Genomic DNA, 26949 nt, shown 5'->3' on the forward strand with positions numbered 1-26949 from the left:
TCTTCTAACCCATGAGAAAGGAATATCTTTCATTTGCATGTGTGTCCTCTTCAATTTCTTACATCAGGGTCTTCTAGTTTTCAGTGCACAAGTATTTCACCTCCTTCATTAAGTTTATTTGTAGGTATGTTAGGAGTTCCGGTCGTGGCACAGTGGAAACGAATCCGACTAGGAACCATGAGGTTGTGGGTTTGATCCCTGGCCTTGCTCAGTGGGTTAAGGATCAGGTGTTGCCGTGAGCTGGGGTGTAGTTCGCAGACATGGCTTGGATCTGGCATTGCTGCGGCTCTGGCGTAGGCTGGTGGCTACAGCTCTGATTCGACCCTTAGGCCGGGAACCTCCATATGCTGTGTGTGCGGCCCTAAAAGGACAAAAGACAAAAAAAAAAAAAAAAAAAGAGTTTATTCCTAGGTATTTTATTCTTTTTGATGCAGTTGTAAATGGGATTGTTTTCTTTATTTCTTTTTCTGATAGTTCATTATTAGTATATAGAAAGGCCACATGTTTCTGTATATTGATTTTGTATCCTGCAATTTTACTTAATTCATTCATCAGGTATAAGGTTTTTTAAACTATTTTTAATTAATTAATTAATTATTTTTGTCTTTTTGCCTTTTCTAGGGCCGCTTCCCCTGGCATATGGAGGTTCCCAAGCTAATTGGAGCTGTAGCCGCCAGCCTACACCAGAGCCACAGCAACGCCAGATCCAAGCTTTGCCTGCGACCTACACCACAGCTCATGGCAACACCAGATCCTTGACCCACTGAGCAAGGCCAGGGATCGAACCAGCAACCCCATGGTTCCTAGTCAGATTCGTTAACCAGTGAGCCACGATGGGAACTCCTAAACTATTTTTTTACATTAAAGACATCACCTGCCTCTCATTTTTTTTTTTGGCTGTGCCTGTGGCATACAAAAGTTCCTGGATCAGGAAGTGAACCTGAGCCACAGCAGGGACAATACTGGGTCCTTAACCACTGGGCCACCAGGAACTCTAGTTATAAGTTTTTCTGATGGCATCTTGAGGGTTCTCCATATACATTATCATGTCATCTGCAAATAGTGACAGTTTTATGTCTTCTGATTTGGATGGCTTTTATTTCTTTTTCTTGCCTAATTGCTATAGGTCTTCCAATACCGTGTTGAATCAAAGTGGCAAGAGTGGGCATCCTTGTCTTATTCCTGATCTTAGAGGGAAAGCTTTCAGTTTTTTACCCCTGATTATGATATTAGCTGTGGGTTTGTCATATATGCTCTTTATTATGTTGTTCCCTCTACATCAATCTTGTTGAGAATTTTTATAAGTAAATACTGAATATTGTCAAAAGTATTTTTTACATCGATTGAGAGACTCATGATTTGTATCCTTCATTTTGGTGTATCATGTATTGACACATGCAGCAACAGCAGTGACCTGAGCCACACCAGTGACAAAGCTGGATCTTTAACCTGTTGAGCTACCAGGGAACTCCTCACATGTTTTCTTATTATTAATTAGTATCATTTCTTTTCATCTTAAAGAAGTCACTGTAGCATTTCTTGTAGGGCTGGTTTGGTGGTGATGAACTCCTTTAGCTTTTGCTTATCTGGGTAACTCTTTTTTAAAAATTTTACAGAAGTATAGTTGATTTTTAATGGTGTATTATTTCTGCTATACAGCAAAGTGATTCCGTTACACGTATACACATATCCATTCCCAAAGAGGTTATCAGAATATTGAGTAGATGTCCCTGTGCCATACAGTAGGTTCCCGTTGATCGTCCATTCCACATACTATACTGTGCACGTGCCATCCGAAGCGCTTATCTAGGAAACTCTTTCTTTTTTTTTTTTTTTTTTTTTTTTTTTTTGTCTTTTTTCATTTCTTGGGCCGCTCCTGTGGCATATGGACGTTCCCAGGCTAGGGGTCGAATTGGAGCTGCAGCCGCCAGCCTATGCCAGAGCCACAGCAACATGGGATCCAAGCCGCATCTGCAACCTGCACCACAGCTCATGGCAACGCCAGATCCTTAACCCACTGAGCGAGGCCAGGGATCAAACCTGAAACCTCATGGTTCCTAGTTGGATTCGTTAACCACTGAGCCACAACGGGAACTCCAAAAACTCTTAACCTCTCCTTTAATTCTAAATTATAACCTTGCTGGGCAGAGAATTCTTATTGGAAGCTTTTTTCCCTTTCAGCATTTTCAATATGTCAGGCCATCCTCTTCTGGTCTGTAAAGTTTCTCTCTCTCTCTCTTTTTATTTTTATTTTTTGGGTCTTTTTGTCTTTTTAGGGCCACCCCCCGTGGCATATGGAGGTTCCCAGGCTAGAGATCTAATCGGAGCTGTAGCCACTGGCCTACGCCACAACCACAGCAATGCCAAATCCAAGCCGAGTCTTCGACCTACACCACAGCTCACGGCAACATCGGATCCTTAACCCACTGAGCGAGACCAAGGATCGAACCCACAACCTCATGGTTCCTAGTCAGATTCGTTAACCACTGCGCCACAACGGGAACTCCGTGGTATATAAAGTTTCTGCTGAAAAAATGCACTGACAGCCTTATAGGGTTTTCCTTGCACATCACAAGTTGTTTTTCTCTTGCTGCTTTTAAGAGTCTCTTTACCATTTTAATTATAATGTGCCTTAAAATGTGTCTCTTTGGGTTCATCTTATTTAGAAATCTCTGAGCTTCCTGCACCTGAATATCTTTTTCCTTCCTCAGATTAAGGAAGTTTTCATCTACTATCTTTTCAAATAATTTTGCTTGTTCTTTCTCTCTCTATTTTTCTGGGACCCAATACTGGGAATGTTATTCTGCTTGATGTCTCAAGGGTCCCTTAAAATACCTTTATTCTTTAAAACTCTTTGTTCATCTTGCTGCTCTGTCTGGGTGAGTTCCATTTCTTTGTCTTCCACCTCGCTGATCTGTTCTTCTACTTTATCCAATCTGCTGTCGAATCCCTTTGGTATATTTCTCAGTTTAGTTGTAATTTCTGTTCGATACTTTCCTATATCTTCTTTCTCTTTGTTGAAGTTCTCATTGTGTTCATCCATTCTTCTCCCAAGTTCTATGAGATCTTTTGACCATTATTTTGAACTTTTTTTTTTTTTAATCTTTTTAGGGCCACACCTGAGACATATGGAGGCTCCCAGGCTAGGGGTCGAAGAGGAGCTGTAGCTGCCAGCCTACACCACAGCCACAGCAACTCAAGATCTGAGCCATGTCTGCGACCTACAGCACAGCTCACAGCAACGTCAGATCCTTAACCCACTGAGCCAGGCCAAGGTTTGAACCTGCATCCTCATGGATACTAGTTGGGTTCTTTAACTGCTGAGCCACAATGGGAACTCCTATTTTGAACTTTTAATCCAGTAGATTGCTTATCTCTGTTTATTTAGTACTTCTACTGTGGTTTTGTCTTATTCTTTCTATAGGACCATATTCCTGTTTCCTCATTTTGCCTAATTCTCTGTGTTTGTTTCTATATATTAGGTAAATCAAAAAGTGGCCTTATGTAGGTGTCCTGTGGAGCTCAGAAATGCAATCCTCCCAAGAAATAGCAACAACAACAACAACAACAACAACAAAAGAAAAAAAAAAGACAAAAAAAAAAAAAAAAGGGAGTTCCCGTCGTGGCGCAGTGGTTAACGAATCCGACTAGGAACCATGAGGTTTCGGGTTCGGTCCCTGCCCTTGCTCAGTGGGTTAACGATCCGGCGTTGCCGTGAGCTGTGGTGTAGGTTGCAGACGCGGCTCGGATCCTGCGTTGCTGTGGCTCTGGTGTAGGCCGGTGGCTACAGCTCCGATTCAACCCCTAGCCTGGGAACCTCCATATGCCGCGGGAGCGGCCCAAGAAATAGCAACAACAACAACAACAACAACAAAAGACAAAAAAAAGACAAAAAAAAAGAAATGCAATCTTGCCTGGCTGCCAGAGCCAAGTGCTCAAGGGGCATCCCCCACATGGGCTGTGTGGACCCTCTTGTTGTAGTAGGGTCACAGATGCTGCGGCCATGCACTGGTGGGAAGGGCTGGACACTGGAATGACTGCAGAGCTGGCCACAGTGGCTGCTGAGTGCTAGTGGGCAGGGTTATCAACCAATTAGCTGTGAGGCCTGGCCGAGGTACAGGGGTGAATGGAGCTCTAAGTGGGGTGTGCCTACTGGCACTAACAGGCTAGAGGGAGAATTCCAAAATGGTATCCACCAGCATTGGGCTCAGTAAGGTAGCCTGAGATTGCAAAACCAGTTCCCAGGGAGCATTCCAACTGGTCCCTGCCTCTCCAGCAGATGCTTTAAGATTAGTAGGTGGGTCCCCCTCACAGGTGGTCCATGTGCTTTTCAATCCAGTGCTTTTGTGCTGGTTTTCAGGTTGAGTTAGCCTGTGAGTAAGCCCTTTAAAAGGGAATTTTCCATTCTCTGCAGTACCTTAGTCTTCCTGGGCATATTCCCCATTGGTTTTCAAAGCCAGATGTTTTGGGGCTCATTTCTCTTGTGCAGGATCCAAAGATTGGGTGTTTGATGTGGCACTTGAAGCCTTTATTCTCTGGGGAAGGTAACTGGTACCTTGATAATCCCTCCCATCTGTGGATTGTTTTGGCTGGGGTGTGGTTTTTTTTCCCTTGATGAGATCCTCCCTCTGCCTCTCCTACCTGCCTTGATCCTTGCGGTCCTTGCACTCTTCCTTATGGAAACGGTCCAGTTTTCAGGTCTTTTTCAGAAGGAATTATCCCATAATTAGTTGTGGATTTGTTGTGTCCATGGGAGGAGGTGCGTTCAGGGCCTTCCTGTGATGCCATCTTGAACTTCCCATCTTATCCTGCTTCCTTCCTTCCTTCCCTCCCTTTCTTTCTTTCTTTCTTTCTTTCTGGTCACACCTGTGGTGTATGGAAGTTCCTGGGCCAGGGGATGAATTGGAGCCACAGCTGCTGGCCTACAGCACAGCCACAGCAACGCTGGATCTGAGCCACATCGGCAACCTACACCGCAGCTTGTGATCTATGCCAGATCCTTAACCCACTGAGCGAGGCCAGGAATCGAACCCACATCCTCATAGATACTAGTCGGGTTCTTAACCTGCTGAGCCACAATGGGAATTCCTTACCCTGTTTATTACATCACATTTTCATTGCCTGAAAAATGAGGCTGGTGTGAGGATTAAATGATCTCATTTGAGTAATGCGCCCAGATGAGAGCCTGGCTTACTGCAAACATGCGGTGCATCCAGCCTTTGCAGTCCTTCTTTCCGTCATTCTTCCTGCACTGCCGAAGACTTGCCAGGAGTCAGGCGTGGGGACCCCAACACAGGTAAGACACAGTCCCTGCCCTCAAACGGCTTTGGTTCTTGTCTTCCACTTTGCTCTCTTCTCCAGTGCTCAGTCTCAGGGTTAAATCTTGGTGGCAGGTGGGCAGCAGAATCTGTAAGGCTGAGGAACCAGTAGGGGAAGCCCTACCTGGGAGAAGGGAGCCAGCCACTCACCATGGAGACGCCCTCAGTGTCAGAGGGACCTCTCTCTCTGGTGCCCTAAGTGACATCAAGGGTCTGGAAGAGGGCACAAACTCTCCATTTTTCTTTTCTTTTTTTTTTTTTTTTTTTTTTTTGCTTTTTAGGACCACACCCACGGCATATGGAAGTTCCCAGGCTAGGGGTGGAATCAGAGCTGTAGCTGCCCACCTATGTCACAGTCACAGCAACACAGGATCTGAGTCGAGTCTTCAACCTACACCACAGCTCATGGCAATGCCGGATCCGGACCTAATGAGCAAGGCCAGGGATTGAACCTGCATCCTCAGGAATACTAGTTGGATTTGTTTCTGCTGTGCCACAACGGGAACTCCCCTCTCCATGTTTCTAAGTGTAGACTTTGCAAGACCTTTGGGGACTGCTCACTAGTCAATAATAGAGCAGATGCTAGAGACATGCAAATCAAAGCTATTATGAGGTACCCCCTTACACCAGCCAGAATGGCCATCATCAAAAAGTCTACAAACAATAAATGCTGGGGAGGGTGTGGTGAAAAGGGAATCCTCTTACACTGATGGTGGGAATGTAAGTTGGTGCAAGCACTATGGAAAACAGTACAGAGAGTTCCTCAAAAAAATAAAACTAGAATTACCATGTGATCCAGCAGTCCCACTCTTGGGCCTCTCTCTGAAGAAAACCATGACTTGAAAAGATACATGTGGAGTTCCCAACATGGCTCAGCGGAAATGAGTCTGACCAGTATCCAGGAGGATGCAGGTTTGATCCCTGGCCTCGCTCAGTGGGTTAAGGATCCAGTGTTGCTGTGAGCTATGGTGAAGGTGTAGCTATGGTGCAATGGCTCGTATCTGGCGTTGCTGTGTCTATGTAGCTCTGATTAGACCCCGAGCCTGGGAACCTCCATATCTGTGGGTGCAGCCCTAAAAGGACAAAAAAAAAAAAAGAAAAGAAAAGGTACATGTACCCCAGTGTTCATTGTAGCACTATATACAGTAGTCCAAACATGGAAGCAACCTAAATGTCCATCAACAGAGGAGTGGATAAAGAAGACGTGGTGCATATCCACAATGGAATACTACTCAGCCATAAAAAGAATGAAATAATGGCATTTGCAAGAACATGGATGGATCTAGAAATCATCATGCCAAGTGAAGTTAGTCAGACCATGAGACACAGATGTCACATGCTCTCACTTATATGTGGAATCTAAAAAAAAGGATCCAACGAACTTCTTTGCAGGACAGAAGCAGACTCATGGACTTTGAAAAACTTATGGGCACCAAAGGAGACAGGTTGTGGGGGAGATATGGTTGGGGGCGGGGTGGGATGGAAATGTTCTAAAATTAGGTTGTGATGATGGTTGTACAGCTATAAACATAATAAAATCCATTGAATTAAAAAATAATAGAGCAGATGCTAATGGAGTAAACACTAAAAATATAAACACTGCTAAATATATAAGCACTGGCTTTGCAGACAGATACACCAAGAAGTAGTCATAGAGTGGGGGTGATGATGATGATGATGATGATGATGATGGTGATGATAATGATGGTGATGATGGTGATTGATGATGATGGTTATAATGATGGTGATGGTGATCATGGTGATGATGCTGATGATGAAGATGGTAATGATAATGGTGATGATGATGGTGATGGTGCTGATGGTGATGATGATGGTGCTGATGGTGATGATGATGATGATGGTGGTGATGATGATGGTGATGGTGATGATGGTGATGAAGATGATGATGAAGATGGTAATGATTATGGTGATGATGGTGCTGATGATGATGGTGATGATGATGGTGATAGTGCTGCTGCTGATGGTGATGATGGTGATGATGATGCTGATGAAGACGGTGATGTTGAAGATGGTGAATAGCAGCAGCTAACATCTGCTGGATGCTCTTATGCGCCAAGCACCAAGCCAAATGCTGCACAGGTATGATCTCATTTGATCCTCCCAGTACCCCATGGGTTGGGTATTACTGATGTCCTTATAAAGGAGGAAACTAAGGTTCAGGGGGGTTTCAGACCTTGCCCACGGTGTCAGTTGGTGGTGGGGAACCAGGCTACATGCCCAGGTGGCTTGGTTCCAGGACTTGTGCCCCTATGTGGTAAGGGGTGGGGTTAAATTCAAGGGATCTGGAGGTGAGCCCTGCCTTGGTAGGTCCAGGTACTCTGTGGACAGTAGAGGATCTAGAAACTAGTGTTGAAATGACAGCCACCACTTCTGGAGCACTTTCCACATGCCAGGCTCTGGGCACTCGTTTTGGAATCCATCATCTCATTCATTTCTTACCGCACCCCCAGGGGATGGGGCTTCATTTCCACTTCACAGATGAGGATGCTGAGACTCAGAAAGGGAAAGTGCCCAGCTCTAGAAGTCTCAGATCTATACGTAGCAGAGTTGGAATTCAAATGGTTTGACTCCTAGTTGCTAGGCTACACTGTCCCAGTGGCCAAATCTGAGTGCAAACACTGAGAAACCCAGCCATTGGCACCTCCTTTCAGTTCTCGTGGAGATAATCTACTGCAAAGTTCACAAAGCAGGTGTATCCCGCTAGCAGATGTGCGTTTTTTTTTTTTTTTTGACCCACAGAGCGGTTTAAAAATAATCTCCATCAGTTGCCAATGTTGAAAAATAAGAAGAGTCTACATTTCTGATTTCTCTCGGTAAAAGGAAAAGGGAGATCTGGCCCATTGGCCTTGAATTCCTGAATGCCCCTATGCCCCCTTCAGATGTGTTTGTGCTCTCCAGTCTGCCACAGTCCCCACCGCACCCTAGAGTGTTTCCGACCCCCAGGCAAGAATCGATTGCTATTTTTTATGTTTTGTTTTGTTTTCTTTTCAGCACCGCACCTGCAACATATGGAAGTTCCCAGGCTAGGAGTAGCATTGGAGGTACAGCCCCCAGCCTAGGTCACAGCCACAGCGACGCAAGATCCTAGCCACATCTGCAACCTATACGGCAGCTCATGGCAAAGCTGGATACGTAACCCACTGAGCAGGGCCAGGGATCGAACCAGCATCCTCATGGATACTCGTCGGGTTCTTAACCTGCTAAGCTACAACAGGAACTCCTCGATTGCTACTTATCATCACATTTGCCCTAATTTTCTAACATACAGTTAAGAGTAAAGAGAAGTAATTAGAGATCAACTTCTCTATCAGAGGTGGAATAACAGTCTGAATTGGAAAAGCCAGGCTTTGCAAGCACGGAAGCAAGGACAAACTTATCTATGAGTTTCACATGCGAAGTGTGCCCTGCCCATTTCACACACGGCTGCCACCCCTGTGGCCCGAGACAGTGGATTGGTGACCCTTGGTTGAGAAGAACCCTCCTCACTTTGCAGATGAGGAGCCTGAGGTCCAGGGAGCAAAACGCCTTCATGCCCATCAGCGGCCCTGGCTCAGGTGAGACGGCTGCCAAGATCGCTTTTTTAAAAATCTTTTTTAGGGCTGCGCCCACAGCATATGGAGATTCCCAGGCTAGGGGCCAATTCGGAGCTGTAGCCTCTGGCCTACGCCACAGCCACAGCAACACCAGATCCAAGCCACCTCTGCGACCTATACCACAGCTCATGGCAACACCTGATCCTTAACCCACTGAGCGAGGCCAGGGATCAAACCTGTGTCCCCATGGATATCAATTGGACGTTGTTACCACTAAACCACAGTGGAACTCCCCAAGACTGCTTTTCGAGCTTGCTTACCTCTGCCGGCTGGCTGCCCATCACCCTGGCTGTTGCTGCGGGGGTCCTTCCTCAGGCCCCTCCTCCCACTAGCGGGGTGCTCCCTGTTGGCGGGCTGGCTAAAGATGTCATCAACGCAGACTTTGGGGGTCGCCCTCTGGACTCGCTCCCCGGCGATGACATTCCAGCTGCTTGGCCGCCCTGGCTCACGCCTGGGGCCCTTGGCCTCCGTCTCCCCAGGCCCCTCCCGGATGACAGCATCCGATGGGAGCCTGCCCCTCCAGTCCAGTGGCTTCTCCGGGCTCAGCCAGAGGGGTTTCGACTTCGGGCCTCCCTGCTTTCTGCCTCTCCCCACGGGAGCAGGTTGTAACCAAGATGGGGTTTTCCCTGGCGGCTCAGAGATTTTTCTGCCTGTGAGGTTTTCCAGCTGTTGGATCAGCGACAGCTCCTGGTCAAGAAAAGGAGGGCATTCGGCAGCGGGGGAGTGGGGAGGGCCGGTGGGTGCGCCACCCGTCGAGGATGGGGCGGCTGAGCAGCTGACCTCTTCCTCTACCTTGGCCAAGCTGTCTTTCGTGCAATCAGGGGAACTCATCCTTTCGCCAAATGCATTTCCTTGTGAAGCAACTTTCACATCCTCTGCTTTTTCTGCGGGCTGCGAATAACTGACACCAAGCTCCTCGTCCCCATCTGTGCCAGCCATCTTGCGGGCGTCTTTGCTGTCGTCCGAGGGGGCAGAAACGCTGTTCTCCATGCTCTCGTGGGACAGGCCCATCAGGATGCTCTGGCCAGCCGGGGCCTCGCCACCTCCTCTGTCTAAAGTGCCATCAAAGATGAGCTTCTTGTTGACATAAAGCTTCACATCCTTGGCCCCGATGTCGAGATCCTGAAAACACACAATTGCACAAAATGAAGATGCGTGGCCTCGAACGGATGTCTCAGATTTGGAAAGCGGCAGACGAGAAAAGAGAAATGTGGACTGCCAGAAACGCGAGCTTTCGGAAACGACAGCACTGGGGCTGGTAAATCAGGCTCTGAGTCATTTCGGTGCAAAATGGTACATACGCTATAAATCAAAGGACTTTCGCAAAGAGGCGGCCTCCATCGCCATCTTCGTCATCATTACCTCCTGCTGGGACATTTGTAATAGCCTGCTAATTGGTCTCCCTGCTTCCTGCCTCTTGCTCCTTCAACCCCAACTTCACATCGCTCCCAGAGTTAATTTTCTACAAGAGCAGCTCTGGCCCAGTCACATCCCTTTGTGAAATCCGTCATTTTTTTTTTTTTTTCCCCACTGCCTAGAGCAGCATCCTTTAAAGTATGGTTCCTGGGCCTTTTGTGTCAGAAAAGGCACAAGAAATGCTGACTCCCTAGGTTCCATGGGTGCCCCGTTTAGGGGGGGACCCTGAAAGCAGAGCCTGAGACAAGGATTTGAGTGCAGGAAGCTGACTAGCAGGTGCTTCTAAGAGGGAAAGTCAGGGCAGGAGAAAACCCCAAATGGGTTTTAAGAAGGTCACTGCTGGAGTTCCCTGGTGGCCTAGTGGTTTAAGGATTTGGTGTCGTCATTGCTGTGGCTCAGGTTTGATCTTGGCCTGGGAAATTCCATATGCCATGGGCACGGCCAACAAAAAAGGAGGAGGAGGAGGGAGGGGAGGAGGAGAAGAAGGTCACTGCTGTGGGCAACTGGGGCTTCCTCGGGGTGGGACACCCACAGAAGGCATCTCAGAAGTGTCCTTACAAAGGCGGGAAGCTGGGCGTTCATTGCTGTTTCTCTTCCCTGCTATTGACAACCGCCCTGGGGGCGCTGACTCCCCACCACGTGCACAGGCTGAGACTTCTGTCGGTTTTGGGAAGAAGGAGGACGCAAGCAGAAAGGCTTAGAGCCTAGAAGCACTGGAGGCGGAGCCAGGTCAGGCCCCAAATGGGATCATTAATCCACTTTCCCAAACCTCATCTTCTCCCACCTTAACAGTGGTTCCACCAGTCAACCAGCTGCCCCAAACCTATGAGGACCCAGGTCCTCTTGTTCTCTCACTCACATAGGCCATCCATCTAAAGTCCCGCGGCTCTATCTCCAAAACCCCTCCCGAATCTGACCTCCTCTCCCCGAAGAGCTGCTGCCTCCTAGCCCGGCGGGGCTGCCGTCATCTCTCCTGGAGACAAACACCACAGCCTCCTAGCTCTGTCTCCACTCTGCACCCCCTGCCCCACTTCATCTTCTACACAGCAGCCAGTCTCTCTGTCCTTCTTTCTTTTTGTCTTTTTAGGGCTGCACCTGCAGCATATGGAAGTTCCCAGGCTAAGGGCTGAATCGGAGCTGCAGCTGTCAGCCTATGTCACAGCCACAGCAATGCGGGATCCAAGCCACACCTGCGACCTATACCACAACTCATGGCAACACCAGATCCTTAGCCCACTGAGCGAGGCCAGGGATTAAACTCACATTCCACACAGACGCCATGTTGGGTTCTTAACCCACTGAGCCACAACGGGAACGCCAAAGCCAGCCTTTCTTAAAAAGCAACTTGGGTCATGGCAGCCCTGCTTAAAGCCACCCACTAACTTCCTACTACCTGAATTTGGGGTTGTCACCAAAATAGGATAAATGCCAGCTCCCTTCAGCAGCCAACGAGGCTTAAGGGACCTGATCCTGCAGTGACCTCTCTCCCCTCCTGTTTCTGCTCTCAGCACACGGCTCTGATGGCAGTTCCCTGAGCCTGCCCAGCTCATGCCCACCTCAGCACCTGGGCACTGGCCTGGACTGTCTGGTCCCGGTGACCTGCAAGGCTGGCTCTTTTTGTCTTCAGAGAGCAGCCCCTGCCCCATCCAGTTCTCTCTCCAGCCCATGACCCTGTTTTGTTTCCTTCTGGTCTCTGAAATGGTCTTGCCCATCAGCTTTCTAACTTACTTGTTGTCTTCCTCATTCAAAGTTAAGCTCCAACCCAGCAGAGACCCAACCAATCACGTCCAAGGGCCCAGCAAATACCTGGCACAGAATGGCTGCTTTACGATCCCTCTGGAATTACAAGGCAATAAACAAGGTATTTTTCTCACCAGGCAGCCCTGCTCTCTAAGAATCTTCAGAGAACAAACCTGATCAGAAAAACGGTAGCCTGCTGGGTTCAACCCCGGATCGTTTTCCATCTAGCTTTGGCTTCAGATCTGCTCTTGGACTATGGGATCTGAGACCCCCACAGGGGTCCATCAATACCTATCTCTGCCCCCCAACCCCTAAGATTCCCTGAGGGCCAGGAGAGGAAGCCCTAACTCAATGCCTAGTTCCCTGAGTGACCGCTATGAAGGATTCCGGAGCAATTTAGAATGAGAACCATCAAGGGTGGGTTACACAGCAGGAACCCAGCTTCAATCGTCCAATTGCAGCATGGCAGGCTACTATTTGCTGCCTGTCAGAAAAGTCGATTCTCCAAGCACTCCTTTCCATGTTTATATGGATGTGTTCTCTGTTGAGCGGAGGCGCAGAGCAAGCGCGTGCTGTGAATTAATCAGGAAATAGCTATTCGAGAAGGACGGCCTGGGCAGCTTTCAATGACTAGTTCCGCAAAAGTAGCGCCATGGAAACATCTGGAGAGACAGACACGTACTCGTGGAAAGAGGGGGCGGGGTGGGAAGGAGGCTTTTCAGGCCAGGGCAGACATGAGGCACGCTTCTGCTCTCCATCAAGAGATGCCTGGTTTTGGCCTTCCCATCGTGGCGCAGTGGAAAGGAATCCGACTAGGAACCATGAGGTTGCAGGTTCGATCCCCGGCCTTGCTCAGCGGGTTAAGGATCTGGCGCTGCTGTGAGCTGTGGTGCAGGTTGCAGATGTGGCTTGGATCCCATGTTGCTATAGCTGTGGTGTAGGCAGGCAGCTATAGCTCTGATTCGACCCCTAGCCTGGGAACCTCCATATGCTGCGGGTGTGGCCCTAAAAAAAAAAAAAAAAAAAAAAAAAAAAAAGATGCCTCGTTTCCACAAGGGGCTCGTTTCCAGTTTGTGAACCATCTGGAACACCGTCTGAGCTCCGCTGAGAGGGAAGGTCAAGAAGCCTGGCTGAGAGGGGAGCAGGCTGGACAGGGATCCGACCTCCAGTGCCCCCCAGGACTGGGCAAGTAGGAGAGAGGAGGAGGCAAGGGTGGAAACCACGGGGAGGGGCTGGGGGTCGTGGGGACCCCTGCCTGATGGTGCTTAAATGTGCCAAGTTCCCAACGCTCTGCAGACCAAACAGGCTGTATCTGTGGGCGGGTTTGGCCCAAGCACCCCCAGGGTGGGCTCCCGGGTGGAGAACCGTAGTAGTTCCTTCTCTGGAGATTTTAAGCGGAAACCATAAAAGTGCTCATTGTCTCAGGCTGTCCTTGGACCAGCGCCCCTAAGCGGGCATTCAGGCCCATCTGACAGATGAAGAAACTGAGGCTTCTGGGGACAGCGAGCCAGGTGGCTGGCACACTCAAGGCTGTTCTACCATCTCCCTTTGGGTCCAGCCAGACGTGGAGAGGGTCTCGTCTGGGCCGTGTGGCCCTGGATGCTGGCTGGATCTCCTGCTCCGGGTGGAACCCTGAGCCCCCACTTCTATTTTTGAAGTTGTCCCCATGGACCAACTGTCTGGCACCCCCATCGGGGCCCCGTCTTCACTCCCCATGGGACAATCGCCGTGGGCACGGGTGGGGAGCATGGGCACACTTGTGTCCTTCCAGGCTTTTCCTACATACTTGTGTACATAATGATGCCACTGTTCTCACACCTCCAGAGTGTGGTCAGAAGGCGTGAGCTGCGCAGGTGCACCGTGGAGAAGATGGGGTGCAGATTTTGCAGGTCGGTTTTCCTTGGCGTCCCCTCGGTAAACTCTGTGGGAGGGGGTACCTTCGGGAATACATCCAGGGGAAAATTCCCTCACTTCTAAAGAAGCAGCCTGCTTCCTCCTTTCCAGGGGCCTCTGGTTCCGTTTCCCCCTTTGCCTCAGCTTCCAAGAAGTCCCGGGGAAACTCCATCCTGCCAATGACCTTATACTTGGGTGGGTGGGTGGGTGCCTACTTGCTTCCTGGGTGCTAATGGTTTCTTTCCCATTTAACAAGGGTTATTGCGATGCCTTTAAAAAGGGGACACTTCCTCAAATCCCCTTTGCAATGGATTTTTTCTTTCTTTTGCTGTTTTTTGTTGTTGTTGTTTTGCTATTTTAGGGCCATACCCGTGGCATATGGGGGTTCCCAGGCTAGGGGTCAAATTGGAGCTGCAGCTGCTGGCCTATACCACAGCCACAGCAATAAGGGATCCAAGCTGCATCTGTGACCTACACCACAGCTCATGGCAATGCCAGACCCTTAACCCACTGAGCGAGGCCAAGGACCGAACCTGCATCCTCCTGGATCCTAGTGGGGTTCGCTAACCCTGAGCCACAAAGGGAACTCCGGATTTTCTTTTCTTCTTTTGAGGGCTGTACCCGAGGCATTGGGAAGTTCCTAGAGGGATGTTAGGGGTTGAACTGCAGCTGCATCTGCGACCTACACCATAGGTCATGGCAATGCCGGATCCTTAATACTGAGCGAGGCCAGGGATTGAACCCAAGTCGTCACGGACACTAAGTCGGGTTCTTAACCCACTGAGCCACAACGGGAACTCCCTGCAAAGGCTTTTCAAAAGGGCACTTTGAACCTCTGTGGCTGGTCTGTGGTGGATGGGAACACCTTTCCTAGTCCATATCTTGACTTCATCCTCCCTTCTGGTTACAAAAATCCATCACGTTGAGGCTGTAATGCATTTTAACACAATAAAATTAATATTATTTTGCTCTCAGTAATTGAATTGACTCGGTAAGGCCACTCTCCTCGCTGGCCCTGGGGTCGAATGACGCATCATTTGCAAAGAGCACATGATGGTGGCTTGCTTCCATCATCACAGCAGCCCAAGCAGAGGTGGCAGCGGGGTGGGGGGCACGGGGGGGGTGTGGGCTCCTGTGCGCCCAAAGCATTTTCCCCAGAGACAAACACCTGCCCTCAGCACAGGTGACAAAGCCTGAAGGAAATCACCTGGAGCCAAGCACGAGCCAGGCCCAGGTGCCAGGTGCCAGATGCCAGGGAGAGCAAACCCTCTCTCAGCCTGGGTGCACAGCTGGAAAGGAACCAGATGTGCGCCGCTGGACCCCGATCACGCACAGCCTGTGGCGGGGGAGGCCCCCACTCTAGGGGTTCTCTCCTCTTGTGGGAGGGCGCACACACTGGTCCGGCGACACCCCAAGAACACGGGCTGCTGTCCTATCCCACTCTCTTGGCCTGGAAGTGTTGGGTCCAGAACAGGAGAGACCTAGGGTCCTGTAGGCTGACTGGGAGGCTTATCAGGGACAAGGGACTTCGGGGAGTGAGCTGCTGGCCCCTGGAGAGCCGTCGCGTAGGCTTTGGGACTTGGCTCAGGAACTGCCCCTCCCCACCCCCACCTCGGCCCTCCCCCCTCTGCCCCTCGATGCCTCCTTGGGTTGAGTTGAGGGTCCTTCGCTGGACTCTGAGCCTGGGCTTGCAACCAGATCCCTGCTCCTAGGACCTCACGGCCCCAGTGCACACCTGTTCTTGCCCGGATGGAGACCTTCGGAAAAACAGGGAAGGGGCGCGGTCCCATCTGTCTTGAGGCCTGACTCTGGGAACTAAACCTGCTCCTTCCTGGAGCACCTGAACTTGAGGAGATCTCAATGACCTTTTGTATGTCCCTGGGGAGGAAGGCCAATGAAAACCTCTTTCTTTTGTCTTTTTAGAGCCACACTGGCGGCTTGTGGAAGTTCCCAGGCTAAGAGTCGAATCTGTGCGGCACCTGCCAGCCCACACCACAGCCACAGCAACACGGGATCCAAGCTGCGTCTGCGACCTACACCACAGCCCATGGCAACGCCAGATCCTTAACCCACTGGGCAAGGCCTGGGATCGAACTGGCATCCTCATGGATACTAGTCAGGTTCGTTACCGCTGAGCCACGACGAGAACTCCCAAACCATTTGCTGTGATGTAGCAGCTTGAAGATGGTGGGACATGTGACATTTAACCTACTACATGCCACCTTGGGGATGGGGGGTGATGACTCGGATGCCTCAACGTCACAGACTCGGGTGACAGACAGGGATGGGGCTTGACAGATTGGGTCACTCACTGGTGGCCCTCCAGCTGGATCTGGGCCAGTTCGGCCCACAGAGCAGTTCGAATTTTCAGAACCGGCTGATAATATCTAAAAACAGAGGGCTTTTGCATAACAATGCGCAATTCTGGCCTCTCTTGAAAGTTTAGGCCATCTGGCGTGACAGGGCCAGGGCAGAGGAATGGCAGCTGCCCTAGGCAGGGCCCGGCTCACCAGGGACCACAGTGTCCCTCTCTATTGAAAGGCAGGGCCGGGTGGTGGGGCCGAGACTGCCTGGTAGTCATGTGATCACCAGCAAGTTGATCTGCTTCTCTGTGCCTCAATTTCCCCATCTGGAAGATGGAGCTGATCACCAGAGGTCTGCTTGCATAGGCCTGTGGTGTGGAATAAAGGAGCTGATACACGTACAGTGCTTTGAATATGTAATATGCTCGAGACACACGAGCTGCCATCACTGTCTTGTACCCAATCCACGGCCTGGATAGATGCACCCACTGGGGCTGGCTGCTGAGAGCTATGAGGCTGGAGCCTCCCTGCCCTGCTGCAGTAATCCTGCTCCTGACTGAGGCTGGCAGCAGGCATAGGAGAACCCTATCCCCCCCAGGATGGGGCCTAAAATGACTCTCACTAACTTAAGATTAAGCGCTTCATCTGGGCTCAGGCCCCAGCAGGCAAGTCTTCTAATTTCATTTCACCCAACACATGCCACAGGGGGCCTTTCAGGATCCTGGCCTGGGTGAGACACAAAAGATGAAAGCCGGGCTCTCCTTAAGCAATTCACAAAAGCCTAAGTAATTAGGGGGTCACAGGAGTTCCCTTGGTGGCTCAGGGGAAACAAATCTGACTAGTATCCATGAGGACGCAGGTTCGATCCCTGGCCTCGCTCAATAGGTTAAGGATCCGGCATTGCCGTGAGCTGTGGTGTAGGTGGCAGATGCGGCTCGGACCCCATGTTGCTGTGGCTGTGGTTAGGCCGGCAGCCGCAGCTCTGATTTGACCCCTAGCCTGGGAACCTCCCTATGCTGCTGGAGCAGCCCTAAAAAGACACATACACACAAAAAATTAGGGGTCGCAGACTCCAGCGCCTACAGCACCACACTCGTGGGAGGTCCCCAAGTCAGAGGCCATGGGGGTCCCTGGGCTCCAGCTGGCTGGTGCCGCAGAGGGAATGATGGCAGCTGATCAAAAGACAATTTTCCAGTGTTGTCAAAAGTTTCACAAGCTGTACAACACCATAAGGGCCAAACAGAATCTGCTTGTGGGACTAATCTGGCTGGGGGCACCTGTTTGGGACACTTGAGGCTCAGGAAACTGAGGGATGCCCTAGGGACACATGTGACTTGGGGCCTGGAAGGTATGGCTGAGACCATCAGGAGGCATCTGGGGCAGGCTAGGGGCAGGCAGGAAGCTGGCAGGGAAAGAGAGATTTACACAGAACATTCCAAAGGCAGGGTTTGTCATAAGACCAGCGAGGCATTCCAGGGGCTGGGAAGGGCAGGAGCAAAGGCTCAGAGGACAGAGAGTTTCCCAGGGACCAGAGGGGATAAGAGTTGCCTAAGGATGGAGGAGTCAGGGAGCCATTTTTGGGGTCCGAGCGTTGGAGGAAGTCACCAGCATGTACACACGTGGAGCCTGGGCGAACATGGCAAATGGGAGAAGTGAGGTGGTGTCAGGACAATAGTGCCACTATGCCGGGGACACAAGTGGGAGTGGTGGGGACTGCGGCGCCATGACTCAGCTCCACCAAAGCTTCCAGGCGTGGATGTGACCCAGTGCGGCCAACCTTCCAGTTTCTCAATAAAAGTCAAAAATCCCTATGTTTCACGGAAGACCTTCTGATTTTTCCAAGTTGGTGATTAATTCAAAGAAATCTGAGAACACGGGTGTGAGCCAGCGGCACTCGGTCTGTGAGTGGCCTTTGGTCAGCTGGGGCACAGTCTCTGAGTCACGGTCCTTTTCTCGGGATGCCCTGGACAGCACGTGCTGGCCAGGGACTGTGGCCACTCCCCTGAGACATTCTGCAGCGGCGAGGCCCTCAGCTCATCCCCTGCCACTGTCCCAGCCCCAGTGAACTGTGGTTTGCTGTCACTCCCCTGGGCCCTCCTGCCTGGGAGAGAGCTCGCGGGGGCAGACAGCGTGTCTGATTTCTGGCCCCAGCGCATGGCCCAAGTGTGCGGCGATCGATACAGCTCTGCTGATGAGATGGAGGGACAGAGCAGATGAGTGAGCAGAGTGGGGAGACAGAGGAGCCGGCAGGCAGCGGGGGAAGGAGGAGTTGGACGTGGAATGAGGCAGGTTTGAGCAGTAGAAGTGGTAGGACTTAGGACTGGCAGCGAGGGGCAAAGGGAGGAGCACAGGATGGATTCAAAAGGTGGGAGTCAGGTGCAAAAGGATGTGGAGCCTGGAGTGGGGCCGAGGGACCTGGGGTTCAGGGTGCCGACTTGGGGTGTCAGGGCATTGCCGGGTGGAAAGGCCAAAGAAAAGTATTTCATGGCCAGGGGCAAAGCTTGATTCAGAAACTAAGCCTTGGAGAAGGTTGGGAGCTGATGAATAAATTCAACAGCATCTAACATCTGTGTTCTTAGGAAAAATGCAAAAGGACCTAGTTTGGGTATCATTGCCCACTTTCCCTCGTGATTTTCCCTTCTTTTGGAGACAGCCCCTCGGTTTTCCATTCCCTCAAACTCACTTCATGTGGCCAAGGTGGGCCCCACCCTAGGTTGCAACCCAGACCTGGCCAGTGGGCCCTAGATCTGGGGCTCTCCCAAGGACAGTCTCTTTGTGCAAGGACAGCTAAAATCAAGAGTGAGTCTGATGGCATCAGCGACCACCACTTGGAACTGGAGGATGATGTCAACACAGAGAAAGCAGACATCTGCCCCCCCTCTGATGGAGAGGGGCAGATTGGTGATGACATCATGTGAACTCCTGGATCCGGCCATGCCTGAAGCCGGCCACCTCATACTCTCCTATAACTTGAGCCAAAGAACACCTTTGTGTCCTTAAGCCGGATTTAATTAGGTTTTCTGTTCTCTGCTACCAAGAGGATCCTGGCTGATATTCCAGCCCTGGGACTGAGAACTTCAATCAACAGATTCAGCTACTAAATCTCTGGCCAAGGCAGGCAGGAGGTGTGGGAAGGGAGGGGGTTGCTTTGCTGTCCTAGGCTGGCCCCTCATATGCGTGAGAAGCCCTTGCTGCTTAGACATCTGTCCAGCCCCAGGTGCAGCCTGTCCCCTGGTCTGCACAGTACAGGACACGGGACTCCGCTTCTACCCTGGTTCTGCACCTGTATTCTTTTTTTTTTTTTTTTTTTTTTTTTTTTTTTGGCTTTTGAGGGCCGCACCCGTGGCATATGGAGATTCCCAGGCTAGAGGTCTAATCGGAGCTGTTGCTGCTGGCCTACACCAGAGCCACAGCAACACCAGATCCAAGCCACGTCTGAAACCTACACAACAGCTCATGGCAATGCCCGATCTTTCACCCACTGTGCGAGGCCAGGGATCAAACCTGCAACTTCATGGTTCCTAGTCAGATTCGTTTCTGCTATGCCACAACGGGAACTCCTGCATCTGTGTTCTTCCTTCCTGCTGGGAGTAGTCTGGCTCTGAATCCCAACCTTCCCGTTGGCATCTGAACACCACGTTGGCCCCTATCTTTTTTTTTGGGGGGGGGGCCCACACCTGCCGCATATGGAAGTTCCCAGGCTAGGGGTCAATTTGGAGCTATAGCTGCCAGCCTACACCACAGCCACAGGAATGTGGGATCTGAGCCGGGTCTGTGACCTACACCACGGCTCACAGCAACACCATATCCTAACCCACTGATCAAGGCCAGGGATTGAACACACATCCTCATGGATCCTAGTTGGGTTCATTACCACTGAGCCACGGAGGCCACTCCAGGGCCCCTATGTGAAGGCAGAATTCTCTGCTCACCTCTCGCTCCCCTGCTGGTTGAGGGCTTGCTGCCAACCTGAGCCTCCTGGGACTTTCAAGGTGGCCATGCCTGTATCTTCCCAAGCATAGTTTCTGCACCCAGATTCCAGATGCGGCAGCCCACCCACCAGAGAACACCCTCCAGCATTGACAATGACCTGGACTAAGCCCGAGATCAACACCCAAGGAAGTCTCTCAGGCACTTGAGTCAGTGCCCTCCACACCCGCCACCCTAGTAAGATGCCATCATGCTCCCCAGGCCTGAGGCTGCCCCAACCCCACCATGCGGCAGAGCCATCAGGCTGCACTGACTCGGCTGCCCAAATGAAGGCCACGTCTTTGACTGCAAAGTCATTGCCATGTTCAGCCTTGGTCTGTACCCTGATCCAAACAAATCAACTGTACAAAAATCAGAGCTGACAATAATTAATTATTATGCTCTAATACCCCACCTGTAATCATATACCCCACCCGTAATCAAATATCCCTAATTTTGAGGCAATTAGGGATATTTGAATATGGTATTAGAGCATAATAATTAATTATTGTCAGGTACGATGTTGGCATTGGGGTTATATAAAAACAAACTCATCTGTTAGAGATGCATATGAAAAATTTATGAGTGAAATGATATGATAGCTACAATTTATTTTTAAATGTTAGGGAAAGAGATGAAACAAAAATGGCAGAATGCTGATAATTTTTGAAGCTGGTGAAGGGTACATAGGTTGTTACTGAACTCATCTCTTCCTATTTTTTTTTTCTTTTTTGGTCTTTTTGTCCTTTTAGGGCCTCACCCTCGGCATATAGAGATCCCCAGGCTAGGGGTCGAATCGGAGCTGTAGCTGCCAGCCTATGCCCGAGCCACAGCAACGCCAGATCCGAGCCGCATCTGCAACCTACACCACAGCTCATGGCAATGCCGGATCCTTAACCCACTGATCGAGGCCAGGGATCGAACCTGCAACCTCATGGTTCCTAGTCAGAGTCATTTCTGCTGCACCACGACAGGAACTCCTCATCTCTTCATTTTTGCACTCATTTGAGGCTCCCCCACCCTCTTGCAAAAAAAAAAAAAAAAGCCCTTTCTCATTGCTCTGGGATGAACTGAGTCTACATGGTACACTTCAGAAGCACCACAACCCTCATTCAAGCTGCCAAGCTGGACTATGCTAAGAGCCTCCTCTCTGGGCTCCTGCTTTCCTTTGGAGCCTTCTCCAAACAGCAGCCAGAGTGATCATTTCAACTCTGCAATCAGATTGTGTCACCCCTTGTCCAAAATCCCTCCAATAATACTAATACTGAGAGCTGACCTTTGTCAGGAAACATTCTGAGCACTTCATATTGTATTAACTGAACAAGAATTATCCCATCTCATGCCCATCAACAGATGAATGCGTTAAGAAGGTGTGGTACATATACATAATGGAATACTATGCAGCCATAAAAAAGAATGAAATAATGCCATTTGCAGCAACATGGATGCAACTAGAGACTCTCATACTGAGCGAAGTCAGAGAAAGACAAAGACCTTATGATATCATTTATGTGGAATCTAAAATATGGCACAAATGAACCTGCCTACAGAACAGAAACAGACTCACAGACAGGGAGAACAGACTTGTGGTTGCCAAGGGGGGTGAGAGAGGGAGTGGGATGGATGGGGAGTTTGGGGTTAGTAGACACCAACTATTACATTTAGAGGAGATCGGGCGCATTTGGGGTGGTATGGCCGTAGACAAACCATCACATTTAGAATGGATAGACAACAAGGTCCTACTTTACAGCACAGGGAACTATATCCAGTCTCTTGGGATAGAAGATGATGGAAGATAACATGAGAAAATGAATGTATGTAAATGTATGATTGGGTCCCCTTGCTGTGCAGCAGAAATTGGCACAACATTGTAAATCAACTATACTTCTTCTTTTTTTTTTGTCTTTTTGCCATTTCTTGGGCTGTTCCCGCGGCATATGGAGATTCCCAGGCTAGGGGTCAAATCAGAGCTGTAGCCACTGGCCTACACCAGAGCCACAGCAATGCGGGATCGGAGCTGTGTCTGTGACCTACACCACAGCTCACAGCAACACTGGATCCTTAATCCACTGAGCAAGGCCAGGGATCGAACCCGCAACCTCATGGTTCCTGGTCGGATTTGTTAACCACCGAGCTACGATGGGAATTCCCAACCAACTATGCTTCTGAACAAGAATTATCCCGTCTTATAAACAAACTATACTTCAATTTTAAAAAATTATCCCATTTCACAGATGAGAAAACGGAGGCATAGAGGCAGAGTGTAACATGCTCAAAGTCACTCAGGGTCGCAGGGCTGGGAAAGAGGAGGAGCCAGGGTTTGCCCCAGGTGGGCTGGCTCTGACCATGCCCCATCTTGCCGCTCTTGGAATTCGAACCAGTAAAGCCCTCAAGACCTGGCTCCCACCTCCCGCTGGGACCTCCCCTTCCACGCCCCTCTGTTCACCGCATAGCCTTTGCTCCTGCTGTGCCCCTTGCCTGGAACTCTCTTCCTGCTGCTGTTCCCAGGGCTGCTCCTTCTCAACGTTCAGGTCAGGGGAAGCCTTTGATCCCCTCTGCTGAGCAGCCTAGCCTTCTCCTCCCCTGCTTCTCTCCCCTTGCCCGATTTGATCATCTCCAGAACACTTCGCATTACCTAAAGGGACACCATTGTTGACTGTCCCTTCCTCATGAGAGGGGACAAGGCTGCATGAACAGGGCCTTGCCTATTTGGTTACCATGGTTCCCTGAGCACCAAGACCTGTGTGGTCCTTTATGTAGTTGCCAGCCATATGTGGATAATTACATTAATATTAAGGTGAAATAAATTGTAAAATACAGTCTTTCAGCCACAATTCAGGTTCTCAGTGTCTGCCTGTGGCTAGTGGCTCCTGTACTGGATGGGGCTGATAGAGCCTGTTAATATCATTGCAGAAAATCCTTTTTTTTTTTTTCTTGCTTTTTAGGGATGCCCCTGCAGCATATGGAGGTTCCCAGGCTAGGGGTCGAATTGGATCTGCAGCCACCAGCCTACGCCACAGCCACAGCAATGCGGGATCTGAGATGCATCTTCGACCTACACCAGAGCTCACGGCAATGCTGGGTCCTTAACCCACTGAGCGAGGCCAGGGATCGAACCTGTGCAACCTCATGGTTCCTAGTCAGATTCGGTGCCCATGCGCCATGACTGGAACTCCAATTGCAGAAAGTTCTTTGGGGCCGTACTGGCCCAGATCAACATGACAAGTCACAAAAATGTAACACTGGGGAAATGTAACATTCATTCATTCATTTATTCAGAAACTACTTCGTCAGCACCATTTCTATGCATGAAATATGAGTCCGGGCCACTTGCTGTTGTGACCAGGCTACAGGTGGCATCTGCAACAGGGATGTGTAGGTGGAAACGGGGAAGGCGTGCCTGCTTTTACTGAATGGTGGAACCTCGTAGCAGATAAATGTGCCTTCTATAAAGGCAAACAGATGGACTGTGGGGAGCTGCTGAGAGCCCACTTTTTGGATGGGTTATTACATCCCAGGGAAGGGAGACATCGATTTCCTCCTCCTAACAGATGCCACTCTGCGGGGGAAGCGGGGTCAAGAAAGCTGCAGCTAGAGTTCCCGTCGTGGCGCAGTGGTTAACGAATCTGACCAGGAACCATGAGGTTGCGCAGGTTCGATCCCTGGCCTCGCTCAGTGGGTGAAGGATCCAGCGTTGCCGTGAGCTGTGGTGTAGGTTGCAGATGCGGCTCGGGATCTGGCATTGCTGTGGCTCTGGCATAGGCTGGTGGCTATGGCTCCGATTCGACCCCTAGCCTGGGAATCTCCATATGCAGTGGGCGCGGCCCTAGAAAAGGCAAAAAGACAAAAAAAGAAAGAAAGTAAAAAGAAAACTGCAGTAAAACCCACACACCCCATGTGCCCTTCCCACTTCTGTCCCTACTCTGCACTAGCTGGGCAAGTCATTCGATCCGGGGAAACATGAAACAATGCGACAAGCATATCATCGCATCCTCCTCCTGAGCCCAAGAGAGATATCACTGATCAATCACACACCTTTCCTGGACGGACCAGAAAGAAAATTCTAGATCCTTCTCAAGACGGCACAGCGGGCAGAGTGGGCCAAAGAGACACAGTCCATCTGGCCTGTAGGACCTCTTTAGTCTAAACCCTGGCTTCTTCACCTGCAAGGCGCGAGCCTGACAGCATCCACCTTGTAGGATGGGAGGGGGGGGCATTGATTGAGATGATTCATTTGTTCCATTCTTTGTTCTGGCCTCACAAGTTCCCCGAGTGCCTCCCCGGGGCCTCAGGCCTGCCTGATGCATGCAGCCCCGGGTCAACGGCAGCCGCTGTGACAAATACCGCAACTCCTGCCTGCCGCCCTGTGCACCCGCACGGACAGACTCCAGCCTCCGTGTCCTGACTCTGTCCTGAAGTCCCTCTCCTCAGGGCCGGTGGGCACTCAGGGCATTGCCTGATGAGCGGGTAGGGAGCCCATCCAAGTTAGCCCGAGGATTCAATGGGCAGCGTATTTTCCAATAAGAGAGACTCCCCCTTCTTCTAGCACCTTCTTTTCTCAGGTTCTAAACCAGCCTTGGTTGGATGAGCGCCTCACATTTAGCTTTTCTTCCTTGGGTTCGCAGACACAAAACACTCTATTAACAAGCCGTGTCTACCAGGCTGCACTATATTTCCTATAAACTCTCATTTTATCTCCTTTAAAACACACAGTAATGGCATTCTCTGGAGAATATTAAATCAAACCAACCTGCAGCTGCATTTGTGTGGCGCTTTCTGCCCCCGGAAAATTCTGGCAACAGATGGGTGCGCGTGACATAAGTGATGCCCCCGCCAGGGACTGCGGTCCTGCACGCTCTCCTCTGTGTAGAAACACCGCGGCCGGCCGCTCCCCAAAGCACCTGCCACGATACCCCGACGTCTGGCCCCTCTTTTCTATTCCCAGCACACAGGGAAGGCCAAGTGCAGGTTAACGGAAAAAGGCAAGGCCTCGGCCGAGAAGAAGGGATGAAGCTTATCTTCTTTGTAATCTAGCGCATAAAATCCGCTTTTCTTGGCCTGAGCTATACAGTCAATGACAGGGCCGAGCTCCAGGGCACGGGCTCGAGCAGCCAGGGCTGTTCCATTACCCATTCCAGAAGATGCTGATGACCGCCTGCCAGGAAGTGTCGGGCAGACTGGATAATGAGAGGACCCAGCCCTAGAGGCTGGCAGAGGCTGGGAGCGGCTGCTGCGGCTACACGGGCCTGAGCCGCACCGGGGCCTGGAGGAGAGCCCCCCCTGTATACATGGGCCAGGGCTGGCCCCAGGCTTGGGAGTGGGAGGGGGGGTCGGGGCAGGGGAGGCTGACATGCCCATGGAAACCTCTGCATTTATTCCAGTGGTTTGGACTTGTTCTCAAATTTAAACTTTAAGGATTTTCTTTCTGGGGCCGCACCCACGCCATATGGGAGCTCCCAGGCGAGGCGTTGAATCGGAGCTGTAGCTGCCTGCCTACACCACAGCCACAGCAACACCAGATCTGAGCCACATCTGCGACCTACACCACAGCTGACGGCAAACCTGGCTCCTTAACCCACTGAGCGAGGCCAGGGATCAAACCCGCATCCTCATGGATACTAGTTGGGTTCGTTACCCCTGAGCCATGATGGGAACTCCTAGGTATCTGGGGGTTTTTTTTGTTTTTTGTTTTTTGTTTTTTTTTTAAAAAAAGAAAGAAAAGAAAACCTCAAAAAGAGAGAAATCAGAGAAAGTTTTTTGTTCCCTCTCTCAAGCGGCTCTGTGTGTGAACAGAGGCAGCTGAGACTGTGTCTGCCACATTAGCCTCCAGATCCCCAGAACCTAGCAGATGTTTATTCGGTGCTGGGTGAGCAGGGGGAGGGTGGGATGGAGAATCAGCAGGAAGAGGCACACGGGAAGGGAGGCCAGGAAGGAGGGAGGAGGCAGGTTAGTCTCCCCTAATCTGTGCTCGGGCCCCGGGGCAAGCATCCTAACCCCTCCTGCTCTCAGTCTCTCGTCTGGATCCCAACGGCTTCTGGCCCCTGGGGAATGAGCTCATTCAGTCATTCGACAACCGTGTGTTCCTACTTGGATAGAGCGGTGGTGGAGACAACTGGAGCCTTGCTCCCCAGAGGCCCACGTGGGATGGGGAGGCAGCTGTCGCCCCTGGTACAGGGGAGATGGAACAGGTTCGTGAGGGCCCGAAGGGCACAGGGGTCGGAGGGGCAGGCCAGCATCCCAGAAAGGGATGTCTGGGGTTTCCAGGAATCTGAGGCAGAGGCGGGCATTTCGAGTTGAGTGAGATGGGAGGGGCTGGGGGGGGCAGGGACCATGAGCAGCTGGTACTGTGGAGGGTGGCATGAGCCAGGGGCAGGTGCTGAGGGAGAGGCAGGCTTGACACGCAGGGATTAGGGGGCTCTGATGTCGCATGCAGAGATCTGACCTGGATTATCTGGGTCAAGGGGAGCCCTTGAGGGTTTGAACCCATAGAGTCATGCTCAGGCCTCCCATGGCTACTGGAGACAGACTGGAGGCTTGGGCTGGGGTCAGGGAGAGGGATTAGGAGGCTGGACTCTTCGTATGTCTCTGCCTTGGCCCAGGTACCTCCTTCCACCAGAAATCCGCTCCCTTATCTGCCTTGCTCAGTGCCTCTCTGTCCACTAGAGTTCAGGTATGTGCATCTTCAAGAACCTCCCC

The 26949-nt window shown here is 50.8% G+C and overlaps 1 protein-coding gene across 1 annotated transcript in view; it reads right to left on the reverse strand.

The window, feature by feature from the left end:
• The window catches only part of KIAA0556 (KIAA0556 ortholog), a 217901-nt gene that overhangs the window by 40247 nt on the left and 150705 nt on the right, over positions 1-26949 (reverse strand). The window contains 1 exon segment of the mRNA XM_021086440.1: positions 9193-10054. Within this exon segment, the coding sequence (XP_020942099.1) occupies positions 9193-10054 (862 nt within the window).

This window comes from Sus scrofa, chromosome 3 (assembly GCF_000003025.6).
Source record: "Sus scrofa isolate TJ Tabasco breed Duroc chromosome 3, Sscrofa11.1, whole genome shotgun sequence".
NCBI lineage: Eukaryota > Metazoa > Chordata > Mammalia > Artiodactyla > Suidae > Sus > Sus scrofa.